At 19.1% G+C, this 20,222-nt stretch overlaps 3 protein-coding genes across 3 annotated transcripts; all 3 read right to left on the reverse strand.

The window, feature by feature from the left end:
- Window positions 1-759: 759 nt before the first annotated feature.
- MKS88_000829 (uncharacterized protein) lies at window positions 760-1,714 on the reverse strand (the record flags this gene model as incomplete). Its single annotated transcript, XM_067219467.1, has 2 exons — window positions 760-1,500; window positions 1,628-1,714. 2 exons carry the CDS (start codon window positions 1,712-1,714, stop codon window positions 760-762), a joined length of 828 nt encoding a protein of 275 aa, XP_067075197.1.
- A 2,043-nt stretch (window positions 1,715-3,757) lies between these two features.
- MKS88_000830 (uncharacterized protein) lies at window positions 3,758-5,532 on the reverse strand (the record flags this gene model as incomplete). Its single annotated transcript, XM_067219468.1, has 3 exons — window positions 3,758-3,922; window positions 4,049-5,341; window positions 5,497-5,532. The coding sequence occupies 3 exons, from the start codon at window positions 5,530-5,532 to the stop codon at window positions 3,758-3,760; spliced, it is 1,494 nt and encodes a 497-aa protein (XP_067075198.1).
- A 6,506-nt stretch (window positions 5,533-12,038) lies between these two features.
- MKS88_000831 (uncharacterized protein) lies at window positions 12,039-13,538 on the reverse strand (the record flags this gene model as incomplete). The annotated part of the gene is made up of 5 exons (XM_067219469.1): window positions 12,039-12,139; window positions 12,275-12,348; window positions 13,028-13,147; window positions 13,342-13,375; window positions 13,508-13,538. 5 exons carry the CDS (start codon window positions 13,536-13,538, stop codon window positions 12,039-12,041), a joined length of 360 nt encoding a protein of 119 aa, XP_067075199.1.
- Window positions 13,539-20,222: the final 6,684 nt, after the last annotated feature.

Genomic DNA, 20,222 nt, shown 5'->3' on the forward strand with positions numbered 1-20,222 from the left:
TATAAATTAATAAATTAAAATAGTTATAGTAGCAAAATTAAAATATTAACCATACATCCTAATCTCAGAACCCTATATAAAAACCAAATTATTTTATTATATATTTACAATTTTATATTTTTACCATGAAAAAGGTATAAGTTATATTAAAATGTATCTTAAGTAAATATATTTTTGGTAATGTATTTTCAAAAAAAACTAATTTTGTAAAATACATATAAAGTCCAATTTTATGTTTATAAAAAACATATATACATATACAGAACAAAATAAACTTCTCTTCATTATAAACCAAAAAGACATTTTTCTAATTAGGCAATCAAATAATCATTTTAATCTACAAAATGATAAAAAAATATAAAGCAGTATTTTCTTTGTAACTTAAATATAAATTAACATGGTAAATTACTGAAATTATATAAGTTGTCGTATTATATATTAATGAATAACTACAAATATGTATTTTAAATAAAATTCAGATGAAATTCACAAATATATATACCAGGGAATAATTTTTAGTTATGAGGGAACACTAGTTCATAATACAAATTGAAAAACATTAAAACATTTAAATTTATAATAAGACTAATAACAATATACATTACAGCTGTATATAAAACTTACTACGTATACGTTTTTCAACATGTAAAAATTATGCTATTGTGGGTATATTTATTAAGTCTATTACTGAGAAAATATATATTTCTTTTCATGGAGAAAAATTTTTTATAGAAAGAAACATAAATACTCTTATTCATTTTACCTTTTACGGTACTTAATTTTTTCATATTTTTTAACTTTTTTGTGGTAATAAACGATTCTTGATATAATTATGATACAATATATAATGAAGGGTATGACGTAAAATAGATTGAAAAGAAGTGATACGGTATAATAACACTGACTTCCACCCTTTGGATGCTTATAACCTAATAACGATTTTAAGAATGATCCCCCCAAATAACTGTTTACATCATTGATCCAATCAGTTGAAAAGCTCTTCACTATATCAACTAACCCCCATACAAGGCCATAACTACCACAGTAATCTAATACAAATGACAACGATAACAATATGAAAAATATTAAAGTTGGAGCAAGTTGCGATGCCAGTTTTTTACGTATAATTTTTTTGTAAATTTTATTATTAATTGTTCTGTTATTTTTAAGAAAATCTTCATAATCAAGTTCTTTGAATATTTTTTTTTCTAAACGAGAATATTTTTTTGTTTCAAATATATAACATCTATTTTTATTAGCATGTTTATTCCTTCCAATATTATTCAGTGAACTTCCATTTGGTTGCATTGTTGTTCCTGTTGTCCCTTTTTTATTATTAGATATGTATATTTGTTCGTTTAATTCATTATTTGGTGTCCCATTTTTTAATTCTACAATGCATAAATTCTTATCCCGTTTACATTTTGCCAGCAATCGAAAAGTTCCATTTAATTTACTGCCTAGTTTGTAGTTCTCATCCAAGTATTTGCTAAAGATATTCTATAAACGTAAAGTAAATATTTATCATACATAGGATTAAATAATCTCATGCTACAAAAAGCATTGATATAAAGTAAATTCAAAAAATATTAATAAAAAATAAAAATTTCTAATAACATTTTTATACCACATCTTTGTAAAAATAGCATATCAAAGATAAAAGTACAAAAGTAGAAAATAAAATCAAAAAAAATAGCTTCATTTTTTGTTTCATTATATATATATTTAATATTTCAATATATTAATGTAATAATTAACAATAATATAATATTCATTTCATGAAATAGGACACTATAATTATTTATTTAGTTAATTTTTTTTATTATTATTATTTTTTCGTAAAAAGTGAATAGTATATGTGTATTGTGTTGTTTTTTACAAAAGAAACAAATAAAATTAAATTTAAAAATATATAATAAAATTTTTATTTTAATCCTAGCTTTAAAAAGGTAATTTGAATTAGAATAATATCATTCGAGTTCAATTACAAATATTCAAAATATATAAATTATCTATTTAATACATTAAATAAGGTAATTATTTAATAATTATTTTAAATATAAAATAAAGAGTATAATATTTGATTTCTTAATATATCGAATATATACCTAATATAGAGAATATAGAGAATACTTTGCGCTATATTTTAAGATAATTATTACTGTTTTAATTGAAATATTTATATTATTAATTTTAACATAAAAATTATATTTTTGGAATAATTTTTATTATTATTAAATTATTAATTATTATAACAATATAATTAATAGTAATAACAAATGATGAAATCTATACTCTGTACAACTTTTTGTAACATAAATATTATAGCATTCCCATTAGTTACTATGTAAACACATGCTCTTCTTTTATAATCCATGATATATTTTAAAAATAAAATATACAAAATAGGAACAATTCTACAAAGAATAGATATTTTACACACAAATAAGATCATATTTTTTATTTATATAATATAAATATTCAAAGTAAAAGTTTTTAATTATGTATTATTTATATTAACATTTCTAAATGTGAATTTTGTAAATATAAGGACATAATTTAATTTTTCCTTTTTTAATATATATTTATATTTTTAGTAGTAATATAATAAAAAAAAAAAAAAATTTATGGAATAATTTTTATATAAAAAATATTAAATTCTAATGATGCTGGTTTACCATTGCATCTGCATAATTACATTAAGAATAAATAAACATTACTATATTGTTTACCAATTTATTTTGTAATAATTATTTATTTAATTCTCATATAATATTATTAAATAAACTATTATTCAATTGCAATAATAATATAATAAATGTATCTTTTCCTCTATTTATAAAATTTCTTAATGCGCAAATTAGTTATCCCACACATATCTAACCGCTACAAATTAAACTTGAATTATAAGTTCTTGCATATATATTAATAATAACCTGAATCTAAACGGACAAGTGTTACATATATGTGAATGTCATATATAGAAAAGAATATTATTTAATAAAATATTATATCTTTTAACATTAATTAAGATAAAATAAAAATACATAAACATAATTAAAAATTTAAAACAATTATACACGGATTATAATATAATCTTTAATCTTAATTTTCTATTTATCTTATTCTCTAAAAATGAATTACTCTAAGAATTATTACTTTATGAGTTAAATCATGATTATCTTTTGAGAAGTTCATAGAGCTACTAATTTATTTGCTAATTGCCTTTCTCTATATTTATTCATTATATCTATGAATTCAATTTTATTTTTATATTAATTATAACTATAATATATTTCTAATATTTGAGGCTTCAATAAATTAATAAATGAACTTATTCTACTATGAGTAAAATTAAAATAAATAAATATATTCTACCAATATATTGCTACAACATATAATATATAAGAGAATTAAATTATTACTAAACATTAAAATCAAATATATTTTTTTATATAAAAAAAATAATACTGTCTACGATAATTTTAATAATTTAAAAAAATAAAATTAATAAAAAAAAGGTATTATAAAAAAATTCAAATAATAATATTATTAAAAAATATAAAAAAACTATATACAAATAAATATAAAAAGTTAGAAACAAAAAGCAATATATTTTAACTATACAGATAACCTTCTTACTTTTCTTTAATTATATCTGTTTAATAAAAATATATATTTATCTCAATTGTGTATTCTTTTTAATAACTTTAAACTAAATCATTTAATAGCCTGTATAATACTAATGAAATGAATTTCACTGTTCTATATTTACTACACTAAATCTTCTCCTGTTGGAATGCCTATAAGTACGTTTTATGAATCTCCTTGGAGATCTTTTCGTATTTAATTCAGCGAAATTAGTCCTATATCTTTTTTTCCTTTTTCTAATTTTACCTATACGTGATCCAAAGGGAGTAAACTAATAAACAAATAAAATAAAGCGTGTATAATATTATTATATTAAGGTTAAAACTTTTTATAAAAAATGAATTATAATGAAAAACTTAAAATTTATTTATAATATATAATAACATTGAGTATTTACTTTAAAATAAAGGAGAAAAACAAATATTATTCCCATAACTAAAGCTCCGACAACCATAATACGAAATACATAGGAATTATAAATAACACTTTTTTCTTTTACAGTACCATAAATATTAGTAGTCATCTCATATATTTTTTTAAGTCTCTCCCTTGTTTTTGTACGTGGATATGTAACTGTATATTCAGTGCTTACCCTTTTAAGTTCTTCTTCAATGTCTTTAGATGTAGTTTGACTTTCGGCTTCTGATAACTTTTGCTGCTTTACCACTGCTCTATGTTCTGGCGTAGAATTTGAACTATCCAATCCTAATGTTGAAGTAGATGCTTTATAGCTGCATAATAATCCATACTTTTCGTTACCCTCAATATCATTACATTTTTCTCTTCTAATTCTTTGTATAGCATCTGATACACCTATATTTTCAAAAACTGGTATTTTATTGGGAGCAATTGGATCAACAGGACCACGAGCTTTGGAAGACTTCTGATCTATATAATAACATTTTGCACCTGTGGAAACAACATTCCCCCTTTTATCTTTTTCTTCATAATTAAAAGGACATATTAATTTTTTAAGTCCCCAGGTAACAAATTCTTTGGAACTCTCAGGATACGCTGGTACTATAGAGTTTTCATTTCTACCATTTTTTGTTAAACCTCTACCACGCTTATCATCTTCGCAATTACCCAATACAGATAACAATTCACGAGGATTCTGATCAATATTAAAAAAGTCATCACAATCATTAAAATTAATGCAATCATCTTTATACATGTCATACAGTGTAGATATATATCCAAGGTATTTTTTATAGTTTTTGCATTTATTTTTATCAATATTAGTAATAATATTCTTAATAGAATTATAATTTTTAGAATAATCGTAAAAATACCTTTCATTCTTCCACACATTGTAATTTACATTAAAAGAGAAAGGACATAGATTATCAGGTAATAGACTTTTTTGAATGTTATTAAGTTTTCCATTAAATGCATCTAAGACGTTATTTATAGAAATATTATTCCAATTAGTACTATATTTTTTCCACATTTGATCATATGCCCAATAACTGAAATATGAACAACGATCAACATCATTACTACCCATATCTGGTATTGTATATAAATTCTTTAAATTGTGTAAAACTCTAAAACATATATTTTTGACACCATCATATTCTTGATTAAATTTTTCTAATTCGTTACAAGATACATCAGAATCAGGATTTTTGGCATTTTTGTCTAAAATTTCATATATTTTATATGAAGGTAATTCATTTAAAAAAGAGTCCTGAAGATTAAAAATCAAAAAAAAAAATATATATATATATATATACAATACGTGAATTTGCATGTTAGATAATAAATTATTGAATTATATGAGAAATAAAATATGTATATATATATATGTAAATTTTATAACAAAATAATTCAACGAAAATATACATCTTTCCCAAATATATCTCTAAGTTCTTTATCCATGGTATTTTCATACGTTTAAGCCAACTTAAATAATTAAAATTGTAAAATAAGATTTACATATATCTATATGAATGATTAAAGCAATAATCTATATATATATTATAAGTTACTTTTTGTATTATTTTTACTATAAAAATAAATATTTTTTAGAAAAAAATATATTTCATTATTTTTCATACTTAAATTAATATAGCACTAAAATTATTCATTAAAAAAGAACTTATAATATTAAAACATAAAGAAATGAAAATTAAAAATATAATATCTAAAATAATTTGATATGATGTGCATAATTATATTCTAATATTCCATAAAAACATATATATAAAACCTTTTTGACTTTTTGTATATTATATAATAACGTAAAAATATTATCATATTTTTCAGGTACATTTTTTTATATTGTTTAATATAAATATTAGCTATGCTAAAAATAAAAATAATTAACTATATTTCATTTAAAAAATAAAAAATTAGTAATTTTATGTATATATATTTAAATATTTTTTATCGATTTTTATTTAATTTGATTTTCTCAAATTTCCGAACATACTATTTATGAAGTACAATAGTATTATAATGTTATAATAATCTAGATATCATCAATAATTACTTATATTTTTTTTTTCATAATATAGGTGAAATTAATTATTAATATATTTACGGAATGGATTTTTATTTTATTTTATAATTGCTTATAAACGAATATTAAAATGAAAAACTATTTTATCCATAAGAATAAATAATTTGATAAGATCTGTTTCTTGTGAGAACACGCACAGATAAGATATGCATATATATAATTATATTATAATATGTTCTTAAAAATTTTTTAAAATACAAATTAAATTTTGAAATAATATATCATTTATCTTTATATTTATTTATTTTATTTTTTTACATTTATAAAGTTGAAACTAAAATGAAATATATAATTTATGTTTTTATAAGCAGTTAGCATTGGGATGTATTTATAATAATATATTAATAATTATTTCATGAGTAATATATGAAGTATATATTGTTTTTACAATTGATTAATTTAATTCCAATTAATGCATTTTATTTTTTATAATGTATAAATATACATTAAAATATAGTATACGAAAATGTTATTATATAATGGTATATAAATGTGATATATTAAAAAATTCTCAATTATTGTATTATGCTACATTGTTTTCCATACGTTAATGAAATAATTTAATTATTATAATTTTTTTGTGCTTTTACCACATTTTTTTTCTTTGTACTTTCTACTAATTTTATTTTATGTTTTTTAATGTGTGATATTATCAGTTTTTTTTTTGAATCTTATTTTTACTACTATAAGTTATTTACAGTAAAAAATATTCTAGTAAATATATTAATCATTCTCTTATTTTTACATATTTGTTTTTTTTTTTAAAGCTTTGCATTAATAAATAACACCTAGATAAAAAATTTCATATTCCAAAAATGTACTAATTAAATAATAACAATTACATAGAAATTACTTATATGCATTCAGTATATTTTAAATTATATTTGTTAATTTATATCTGTTGAACTTTTATAATTATATTCATAGGATTAATTTTTTTTTATCATACAATTAGTTTTTTTTATTCTTAATTTTTGAAAATAATGTACTTGCATATAATAATTTAAATTAATTATTTTTATACGAAATATTAGTTTAATTTAACGTTAATTAAATATATTTTTAATAACATTATTATATAATTAATTAAATATTAGTTTATATAGTTGATATTAATTTTATATAAACAGTATTCTTTGAAAAGCATATATTTTTTATTTTCAATTATATAAAACAAAAAAGAGCAAATACTTTTTTCTTTTTTTTTAATTTTCAATGTATAACAATATAAATTTTAATAATAATTTTGAGTATAATATTCTTCTATTTACAATAACTATTATATGAACTTACGCTTATTTCACATACTGTAGCCTTTTATTTTGAAGAGAGCATATTTGTATAATTTCATATGTTAAATTATGTGTTCAAGAAAATGATACTTAATCATAAATACTATATACAACATTATTTTAATTATTCCTGTCATACTTGTCTTGTTAAGCAAGAATTATACAAAATTGTAAAATGACAACTTTGCTCTATGTCATGAATATTATAGGATGAATAAATGAATATATACATTTCACATTTTTTTATTGTATAAGGAATAACAAAAAATAAATATTATCAAATAGAAAACTTATTTTTATATATGTAAAAATAAATATGTATGGAATATATTAATTCATGAAATAAAAGAAAAAAGAAGGATAATGATTCATAACATGAAGCTCATTCATCAAAATAAAAGAAAATAAAAATATTACTTTAAATTTACAGAAACAATAAAATTAATAATATATAAATAAATAATTTCAAAATAACTAAAAGAAATATATATTTTATATTTATATATATTATTTAGAGATTCATAATATAATTTTATATATATATTTATAAATTTTAATATAATTTTAATCGTCAAAGATGTAGAATTCGATTTATATTAGTATTTGTATTATATTTTATTAGAATTTAGAGGTTTACAATAATTAATTCGTTTATAAATAAAATTTTCATGAAATATAAGACTGTATTTCTTTACCATTAGTTTAAGTTTATGCAGTATAAAATAATAAATAAGCATTATACTATTATAAACTCTTCTGAATTAAAAGAGTATTCAGCACTAAATTATTGTGATGAATTATTTATGTATATAGAATAAAATTAATTATATATTACATAAATATAAAACGTTCCCTATTAACATATTACTGAGTAAATGATACCAAAAAATATTGAAATAAAAATATTATTGAATCCATGAATTCCATATATATATATATTTTTTTTACATAAAATAAAAAATATCATTAAAATACACTCATCATTAACCATATATATATAATACACACTTTTATTAAAATTCTTATTAGCAATCTTTTCTCTTTCACCACCTATAATTTGCTTATACATTTGTTTAATATTCTTTGCTTATAAGGCTACTTTATAACAGATAAAAATGTGAAAGTGTTATTCTACTAAACGAGCAATACCTTTTTAAATGAATGTAATTATAACAACTAAAACATATGTTAATATATGCTGTCATATTTATTTGAATTTCTAATTAAGCACATTTATTAAATGAAAATTAATTTTGATGTTTACCAACGATAGTGTTCCAGATAAATCATGTATCTTACATTTATTTAATTAAAAATTTAAAACATATAAACTAATTCATTAAATAGACACTATTAAAACTTATCTTACCAAAAACAAAATGTCGTATTTTTATGAACGGTCTAAAAAAAGAAAATTTATCCCTTTAACCTTTATTTTACTGAAAAATTAACTTTATGGTTAAGAAAGATTTCAAATTTACAGTATATCTATGTATTTTGTACTTATATCTAAAATAATTTTAGTTCATTACTTAATACATTTATATACATTTAAAAATAGAGACACGTTATTTTATGATTGTACTGAATATATATTTATTTAAATTTCCACTAAAGTTAATTTAGCTTTTTACAGGCATATTTACATATATAAAATTTTCCATTATATTAAAGGAAAAAACAGCATATATAATTGTGATATAAAAAAATATGATTATATTTAAAACATTAATTTAATATGTTAATAATGTGAAAAACAAATAAAAAAAAAAAAAAAAAAAATATATATATATATATATATATAATAAATATAATAACTTCCATTCATTATAAAAAATACATGCCACTATAATTTTTAAGTTAAAAATAATAAAATGTTTATTTAATCTCATGAAAAAATAATAATTTTGTACAAGAAAATAATAAAAAATACAAAGCAGCTATATTTATAGTTAAATGTAAATTAGCAAATGAATTCAATAAAATAATATTTATTATACTTTTATATGTATGTTTTAAGGTACAAATGTATATTTTTCATTGAAATTTCCTTATAAAAAAAAATATATATATTGAGCAATAATATTTAATTCATTCCAAGGAATATATTAAATTACAATCTAAAAAACGTTAAGCATTCAAATTTACAAAAAATGTAAAAACATATTTCTATTATATTTACGTAAATATATTACTACATATACGCAAGTTCATATGTAAAATATAAGTAACTATTATTATAATTAATGTATAATTAAATATATTACAGGTAGTGCATAAATGTAAATGATTCTTTACAGAAATATACATATTTCTTACCATTCATTGAAATCTTCCAAAAACTTAATGTTTTTGTATTTTATAACTTTTTTATAATAATTCAAAATTCCTCCTATAGATATAAAACCCAGTATTAGGATAGGTACACAATATATTATAATACTAGATGCTTTTAGTGCCGTATTGTGATTCGATGTACAAAAAAAGGACGATATTTAGCGTGAATCACTTTGTGGGGCATCTAGACTAATCGCCTGACCACTTGATGTAGTATATCCTAATGAATTACATAAAAATATAAATAAAACTTTTTTTAATATATTAGAATAATTTAATGATAAAACTACTATAGGTATCATTAATATCGCCAAAAACAATATCAAAAGCAAGCAAAGTCGTAATCCATATTTTCTACGTTTTAATTTTTTTTAATCCTTTTCATTAATTAACACCTTTTTTTTTAAAAAAACTTTATCTTCAAGCCCATTTATTATTTTTTTTTCATAATGGTTACATGAATTATGAAAAATGGTACATTTATTTTGCATAAGTTGCTTAATTAATTTTTCCCTAATTAATGAACTTTTATATAGTTTTTCGTTTTTTTCATATTCCTAATTTTCATCATCAATTGTTAGTAATTTTTTGTTCTTTTTTTTTATGCTATATGGTAATTTGAATTCTAGATCTCCAACATTTGAAAGAATAACCTTTTCAAATTTTCCTAATAATCGATAAATTTGCTTATCTAATTTTTTACCAAAACAATACTTCTCTCACAAAAATTAGTCAAATCTGCTCTAACAAAAAAAAAAAAATATAAACATTTCATATATAAATGGATAAATATTCTCATTACAAAAAAAAATCATTAATAAAAATAAACAGTAAAAATATTAATAATACAAAAGACCTCAAAAAGTTTTAGTATACTATGTCACTGTAAAAATGACACATCTAAATTAATATGATAAACAGAAATATATTGATAAAAAATATAAAATGAATATTTTGTTACATATTATAGTCCTCTAATATTGTAATATATTAAATAACGAAAATAATAATATCACGTTATACACTTCCAACAATAAAAAATAATTCCTATATTTTTATTATAATATTTTCTTAAAAAATTAATAAAGTATAATTTACTACATAATCAGAAAAAAAAAACACCTAAAAAAGAATGCTACGAAATCTTATAATTAATATTATTTATAAAAAATTAACTTCATGTAAAATTACACAATTTCAATTAATTCATATATATTTACAACCTATAATTTAATTACATCTTATAGTGATTAAACAAATTTTTTTTATAGTTATTAATTATTAGAAAAATTTCAATTTATTTACGAAATTCAATATATATAATATAGATATATGCTATTGTTCTAGTTATTTCTAGAATAATTACTATTTTTAAGTTTTCCTAGTAATTATTCTAATTTTATATATATGATATTTAAGAAAATGTAGTTATTATTAATAATAAAAATATTAATATTTACAGTAATAAAGGTAAAGTATTAACAAACTAAATAAGCGTATAATTTGTGAAAATTTTCGTGTTTTAAAAATTACAGCATATGGGTTCTTTTCGATATATGATATGGATAACAAAATATATTCGTAAATTAATATAATTTCTATTAAAAAATGTACATATTAAAGGTAGAGAGTGATTTTTTAAATTTGTATTATAGTTTTTAAAAAATATATATTTTTTAGTCAAGAGTAATTTATAAAATTATTTCTAAATGAAGGATTTTTCAATTAATCGAGGTAATTTTTTTTATGTAAATTTTGCTACAGAAAATGTGCCTCGAATTTATTGTGTTATTTCTGCCTACCGCTTCATTTTGAATATTTTATTCCAGATATGTCTTTGACATACTTTTCTTTATTTCCCACATAATATTTCAATTCATATTTCTTTATTATTTTTAAAAAATTAATATCAGTCTAAATTAATTCTTCATCATTAACATCGATTATCAAATGGATCTTGGTGCTCAAATGTTTTCATTATGTTTATAACATGAATTTCCTTATTTTCATTATATTTAAAATTATTACTCTTCTATTCCTTTCATAGTATCTCAAGCTTTTTAATATTTAGAGAGATATTCTCTTTTTCTGTATTTTATGATTGATAATTCTAAAACTTTTAAATTGTACCTAATATATTTTTCTTTCATAAATTCATGTAATACTATCATATATGTCATTACTGATACATTTTCTACAAAAATTTTTTTCTTACACTTATGTTATTCATCAAATTATTCTTTATATTCTAAAGATCCTATAAATTTTATTAATGTGCCATTTTCATATTCATTACTATATGTATATAATTTACTCTTATAGGACTTAATCAACACTAAAACATTTTTCTTTAAAATGTTGTTGTACCTCTATTATTTTCTCTAACCATTATTTCCTTATAAATACGTTCATTTCTTATATAGAATTTATAAATGTGGATTTACGATTTTGAACTTTCTTTCAACCTTACCTAAATATTTATATGGTATTATTTCATCTGCCCATTTGAATTTTAAGTTACTAAAATATGTTTCCCATCTCCTCCTACATAACATATTCTTATAATTTTTTATATATTTATTTCATAGTTTGTTTTGTATTTTTACCGAATTAATATCTCATAAAACATTTATATGTCCAATATTCATTCATTTAATATTGCATATTCTCTTGTTCTTTTTATTTTCATAAATTCTACTATTTATGTTTCTAAGAAACAACCTTCATTTAACTCCCCCTCATCATTTATTATTAATCCAGTAGTATCATTTGAATATATAGTCTTCTTCATATTTTCTTCTTTCTTCTCGTAAATACATTCATTCGTTCATGTATATGTGTCCTCTCTATTTTATATATTTCCACTTCTACCTCAAAATCATAATATATATCTTGATTAATTTCACATTTTTCAAAATAATAGTCTACGTGTATTATTTATAGTTTATGAAGGGTCTTTTTTTTATTCTTTCTCACTTTATCACCTAAATATAATCCAAAAGTTATTCAATGTATTAATATTGACTTATTAGAAATATATATATTATAATTTTATATTATAATTAAAATAAAATAAGATGTATAAAATATTAATATTTATAATGTACATCCTTTTTAAAAAATTTTATATTATATCAAGCAATATTATTAATAACTTGATAAAACTCACGAATTTTTAGATGAACCTATATGAACTGTAGTCTAAATAGATTGAATGTTTTACATTACAAAGTACTTTTTTTCTATAATATTATCATTTCCTCCATCATAAGGAGGAAGTTCAAATTTTCTTTTAGTGCTTTCTAAAAGAAGATCTAAAGGATCATCATTCTTTTTGCTTAACCTGGAGACATATTGAAATATTATTAATTTATTTTGTTAGATTTATTTTCATTAAGTACATAATTATTTATAGATAGAGGATTTGAATTAGTGCGCTTACTAATAATTATTTTTTACTGGCTTATGTTAATTTATTTCATTACAAATATGGTACGTACGGTTTATATCAACGAAAAGTCTTATCCTGAAACTTACCAAAAATCTAAGGTATCATAATTTAAATTATCACCTTATTAGAAAGACAGGTATTATAACCATCTTCTTAATGGATAATTTCCTTAGAAATAGATGTACTAGGATTACATTTCTTTATCCTAAATAACTGATATGCGATATTCAGATATCTTAGAATAAGAAATACCATAATTATGGTCCTCAGAAGCACCTTCCATATGGTGCTTTATCTTGTAGAGTTTCTAGTAAAGTTACAGTGCAACTATTTACTCCATTTACATTAACAACAATTTCCCGTGATTTTTCTGGTAAACGAAACAAATTAGCTCACTCTAAACAATCAGAATACGTAGTCAAATTAAGATCCGTAATACAACGATTATCATTAATACCATATTTAATACTTTTACCAAAAGTAACTGGAGCACCTACACGTTGATCAAATGCATGTGAAGCTCATAATATCTAACACAGATGCAGTAATAACATTGCAAATACTGTCTATTTGAAAAAATCATATAATGAAATGATCCCCAAATAAATTTAATTCTACACTGGAGTATAGTTAATAATAAAATTAAAACATTTAAATGTTAAAAACACTTAGCAATGGAATACCTGAATAGTAGCACAAGGTATTTTGTTAATGAATATTTGTAAAATGAAAGAACAAAAAATTAACGAACTCATAATATTTTCAAAGAAAGTTCTTTAAGTAGTAAATAAAATAAAGTTTAAATTTATTTATATATATCCTACTCCATTTGATATATATATAAAAATCCAAGAAAATACTAATAAACATATTTTCTTAGTAAAAAAACTTCAATTTAAATAAAACATAACGGAAAAATAAAATTTTCATTTATCAGAAAAAAAAGGATGTTTTAATTGCATAATTTATAAGATTTTAATTCCATGCTATAATAGCATTTTGTAAATGTTTCGTGAATAAAAAAGCTATTTTACCATAAATATGTTAATTAATAAAGAAAAATTATATAGTAAACATAATAGTTGGCTAAATTGTTTATCGAAATATTCATTTATTTATTTTGTTTTGCATTAATTACATTTTTTAAAAATTAATTATATTTAATTTATTGAAATTAAATAGAATCTATATTATTATTATTTCTTTATGATTTTGATTAATAATATATCTATATTTGTATGTTTGACGTTGTTAATATTTCATTTCTTTCATTAAATCTTTTTCTGAAGGATTTCATTAAAGTAAAACTTTATTATCATATACTTAACTTCAAACATATTGTAAAAACTGCAAAATACTAAAATGGTAAAGAAATATTATTAAAATATGCTTAAGATACTTTACAAAACGGTCTTTTCAACTGAATGAAAAATCCTTATTACTAAAATTGTCTTTTTAATAATATAATTTTTCTCATAGAAATACTTTTTACTCATTTAATGAAGAATTTTTTTTTTCTATTTTACTCTCTTTTATTTCATAATGATATTGTTCCAATGGATTTATTACAATTTGAAAATTTAGCCACATAAAATACATTTTTAATAATTATAAATATTATTAAATATTAAGACATTATTGAAAAATACATGAACTATTTCTAATAAAAATTTTCTAGAAATATGTGACGTAAGTAATTCTTTTAAAAAGCAAAAAAAAAGTAGGTTATCGATATATGTTTACATTTTTAATATTGGTACTATTTTTCTATCTAAAATAAAAAAGGTGATAACTATTATATAATGTTTACTATATTATATTATGTTATAACAAAATATTTAATTATTTTATTTCTTACATATATTAAAATAAATAGCTTATAATATAACATATGACAGCTCATTATTTTTTATTTTCCTATACCAATTATTTTCTATTTCTTAGGAAGTAGTAATATAAAATTAATTATTTATTAAAAAAAAAAAAAAAAATTCGAAATATACACAATTAATATTGTATTAAAATTAATACATTAATATAGTTACGGTAATACATAAAAAATAAGAAATACATATTCTCTGTTTATTTATAAGTTTTAAATATATTTATATATAAATAATTTATACAAGGTCGAATTACTATTAAAATTAAGAAAAATAATAGTATAATAACTAGTTTTGACTTATATCTTAATTTTAATTATTTATAACTACAACTTAAGAAACAATTATAAGGAGCTGATAATTAAAGAGGATATTATCTCTATATATACCTATAATTTCACAGTTATACGATAAAAAAAAAAACTAAAAGAATTTAAGAATATGTTTTCAATTAATTAGATTTTTTACATATTTCTCCTAATATATATCTTATAAATTGAATATTTAGTCTGTTCTTATATAAAACAATATATATATATATATGTTATTACAAAATAATATGTTTATATCTTTACATTATTACGCATCAAGCATCATTTATTGTTAATTTGTAACTAATAATTCAATTTATTTTAGTTCCTCGAATAAATAATCACTTTATGCCGAATCAAGGTACATTATAGAAAAATGCAATTGATAATTCCAGTATAAACTACTTTGGTTCTATAATAATATATTAATCGTTCTATTATTTATTTTTCTTAAAGTACTAACAAATATTATTCATATAAATACATTTATGATTACAATTAAACATTCTAAATTCTTTTAATTAAGCTTTAATATTTTGAAATTCGAAATTGAAAACACAGAAACTTTCAAATTTTCAAAAAAACGAAGAATATATACATTTATGGTTGAATATATAAAGGACTGCTTGTACATATATGAATTTATAATATTTCAGAAATTATGCGCATTATTATTAAGGCTTTCACAAAAAACATTATATATATTACTTCATATTAGAGAATTTTTTACAGAAATATAAACTTACCTTATTAATTGTTATACTTAAAAATCAACTTATTATACATATATATTTCATAATATATTATAAATATCTTTTATAAATATTACACCTAATATAATTAAAACCACTGAAAATAACATTACATAAATGTATCTTTCTTCTGAACCTGCTTCTTCTTTCATATATCCTATAACCTTATTAGCTACTACATATAGATTTGCAGTTAATGTGTTATCCGACAACTGAAATAGATGTAATAGGGTTAATCTCATTTCCATTATGATAAAAAGAAAAAATATAGAAACATCAAATATGTAACCACTAAGCTGTATATTATATATATATATGTTACGAAATCTGTTTTTATCAACAAAAATTATCATAATATTTTTAGGAGCAATTATTTTTTAAAATGGAAATATTTTCACCAAAATTTCCATTTTTATAATCTATAAATTCTCTATAGTATTCCATTATGTTTAATGAATTGTTATATTTTTGGTTTTTCCCTATGGTTCCCTTTTTTTATTAGATACATCTTTTTTTTAATATGCTTAGTTATTTGGTTCATCTTCTTTTAACCCTGAAATATTTCAATCTCTTTTTTTTTTATATTTCCCTAAAAATTTACTATGTCTTGTGTTAATTATTGTATCAAATTTGCTCTCACAAGGATAATTGCTAAAGATTCTTTAAGAAAAAAAACAATAATAAATATATTTTATTTAATATAATAAATAATATAACGATAAATAAGTGTATCAACAAAAATAAGATATAAAAAATTTGAAAAATGCAAATATCTACAAATGCTATTATTATACATTATTATTATAAAATTGGAATATCCGTAATAAGAGTATAAATGTATCAATTTTAATAAATAAGAAAGTTTCAATTTTTAGTTACTTTATATATAATTTTTAATAATATAATATATTCAGTACTAATAAAGTTAAAAACCTTAAAATATATTTCTATTGATAACAGTTATATAAACTTTTAAACTGTTTATTATTAATTTGTAAACATATAATAATATTTATATATGATAAATTTGCTTTTACGATTTATGCAATAAATGATATCTTTAAAAATGTATAATATAATTTATATAATAAAGATCTAAAAAAAAAATAAAACTAACATTTATCAAAATAAAAAAGTATGAAACCATTCATAATTATACAGAATATATATTTTCATATGTATATATATATATATAGTGAACCAAGTAAATAATTTTTTTTACTAATCCTTTTGAGAATAAACTATAAAAAATATGTATTATTTCTTATTATATGAAATATTGATGTTATGTATATGATAGTGCCTGTGGAATATACATATAAAACATTTCTCTAAATATTAAAACAGCTTTTAAAAATTATAAGGAATTTATCATATACGTAATTCTACTTTTATAATAATTATATTTAATGATAACTCTCTCTTATTCTGAATTAATCCTAATGATTAAATTATATAATAATAAATGAAGATAACATTTTATGTTATGTAAATTTTAACACATGCTTAAATTACACCTTATGCCTATAAAATATTTTATAGCCTAAAAAATGCTAAAAATATTTAGTTAATATAACACTATATGTTCTGTGAAGAAATATATTTATAAAAATTTTAGAACCGATATTTTGTTTATGTACAATAATTTTTGAAATTATAAACTTTAATTAAATTTAGTGTATATTACTATGTTTATATAAAAAATAACTATATTTATCTATTTAATTTTTTTATTTCTTTTTTTAATTTAATTTTATATATATAAATATTATTATTATAATAATACAAAGAATAAAAAATAAACACAAAATCATATAACGGAAGAATTATTCCATATATCTAAGCATATAAATATTGCTTACGCAGAAAAATATATGTTAACATATTATAGTAATTCTTAGTATTAACAAAAAAAAAAAATGTAAATAATATAAATATTTGATTCTTTTATTAAAATCGATATTATTATCATTTTTAATTTCTTTCTTCAGAATTACCCATATTTGCTTATTCCATTCCAATAGGATCTAATAACACTTTTACAAGAATAAAATATACAATCTCATATCACTGATTAGAAAATACTTTTTAAAGTGTATGTATTGATTGTTGTTACTAAAACATATATTAATGTTGTATTATAATTATAATTTTAATCCATAAAAAAACTATTAATATAAAAGAAATTTAATGACTAAATATATTAGAAAAACCATTTAAAGTAAAACTATATACATTGTGCATATTTAAACACTGTAAAAAAAAATAATAATATTAAGTACATTTTTAAATATATCATATTAGAATATAAATAACAAATTAACAAATTTTAAGATTTTACAACTTATATATGAAGTTCTTTTTTTCATTTTTATTTTATTTAAATTATTAATATTATTAATTTGAAGAAAATAATAAGTGTTAATATAAACTATACATATTTTCATGCTTCCTTTAAATAATATTAATCTTTTACTTAATATATTTATATAAAAGTGTAAAAAATATAAAATATGTATAAATATTTATCTTCGCATAAATATATTTTTTCAAAAAAGTACAAATTTCTTTTTGATTATCCTTAATGAAATTTTAATTTTATACATATATAACACATTTATAGTAGACTGCTATTATTAAAAAAAAAAATTAAAAAGAAAGAAAAATAATTCCTCTAAATTAAATATTAATATTTCCTTAATTTTAGTGAATTAATTTAATCTTTCATTATCATAAAAAGTATAAAATATTATATATTTATTTTTCAAATTTCAACTTAATATACATTTAAATAGTGTTATCAAAATTAAATTAATATCCTGATTATTAACAATAATAAAAAGAGTAGTTTTAACTGAACCCATAACTGTAAAGATTTATATATATAAGGGTAATCTATTATAAATAATCTATATTTTAAAAGAACATAATTTTATTATTTATTCATAGTTCAACATGTAAATTATAAAAAATATTTTAAATATGTTAAAGGCAGTTTTACAATAACTAAACATTGTACAAAATATCCCATAATACATATATTATGAAATAAGATGTGCATTTCTAAATAAAAAAATATATATGCCTTTATTTATATAGATGCAGCAAAATTCGTTAACTTTATTTAATTAAACACAAAACAAAATACTTTTATTATTTATTTAATGCTAATTGCACACCCACTTAGATAAATATAAGGTCCATTTAAACTATAATAAGATAAAAAGTAGAAATAATCAAAATTTATATAAAATGTAAATTAGCACATACCAATAAAATTTTATAATTTGTCTTCCTATATATTAATCATAATGCACAGAAAAAAATTATTTACAAAAATATATTGAAATATATCAAGATACAAATAATTTCTAAATATTCAATTAAGCTGAAGCGATACATTTAACTACAAATAGAAATACATTAAAACGTTCAAATTTACAATAAAATAATAATACATTTTTTTTTATTTGTGTATAAAAAAGACCATTTATATGTAAGTACATACATAAAAGATAAAAAATAGTGGGTATGTTTACGCTTATTTTCACAATAAATTTGGTAAATACTATTTCACATTTATGATTTTATTGTATATAGAAACATATTATTTATTATTAATTTTATCTCTTTGCTAATTTGATTTCTCTTATTTTTTAACTTTTTTATAATAACATAAAATAGCTAATAAAAGTGTAACACCTAATACTAAAAAAGTAACGCCATATACTAGAATGAAAAAAAAATTTAATGTAATATAGTTCTTTCGCCCTACATTTTTTGCAGAAGAAACCAACCAACTAAAAGGAGGGGTCTTCAACAACCATTTACCTAAAATGATCTTCCAATTCTCTCAACAGATTTGTTTCAATAAAATGTACAGTATCTTTACAGTTCCATAACCCAAAAAACTATCTACTTCGAGTGCTACTGATAAAAACAAAAACAAAGGTAAAGGTAATCATGATGCCAATTTTTTAGGCATTATTTTTTTGTAAATCTTTTCACTAATTCTCCTGTT

The sequence above is a fragment of the Plasmodium brasilianum genome, chromosome 3, assembly GCF_023973825.1.
Source record: "Plasmodium brasilianum strain Bolivian I chromosome 3, whole genome shotgun sequence".
Taxonomy (NCBI): Eukaryota; Apicomplexa; class Aconoidasida; order Haemosporida; family Plasmodiidae; genus Plasmodium; species Plasmodium brasilianum.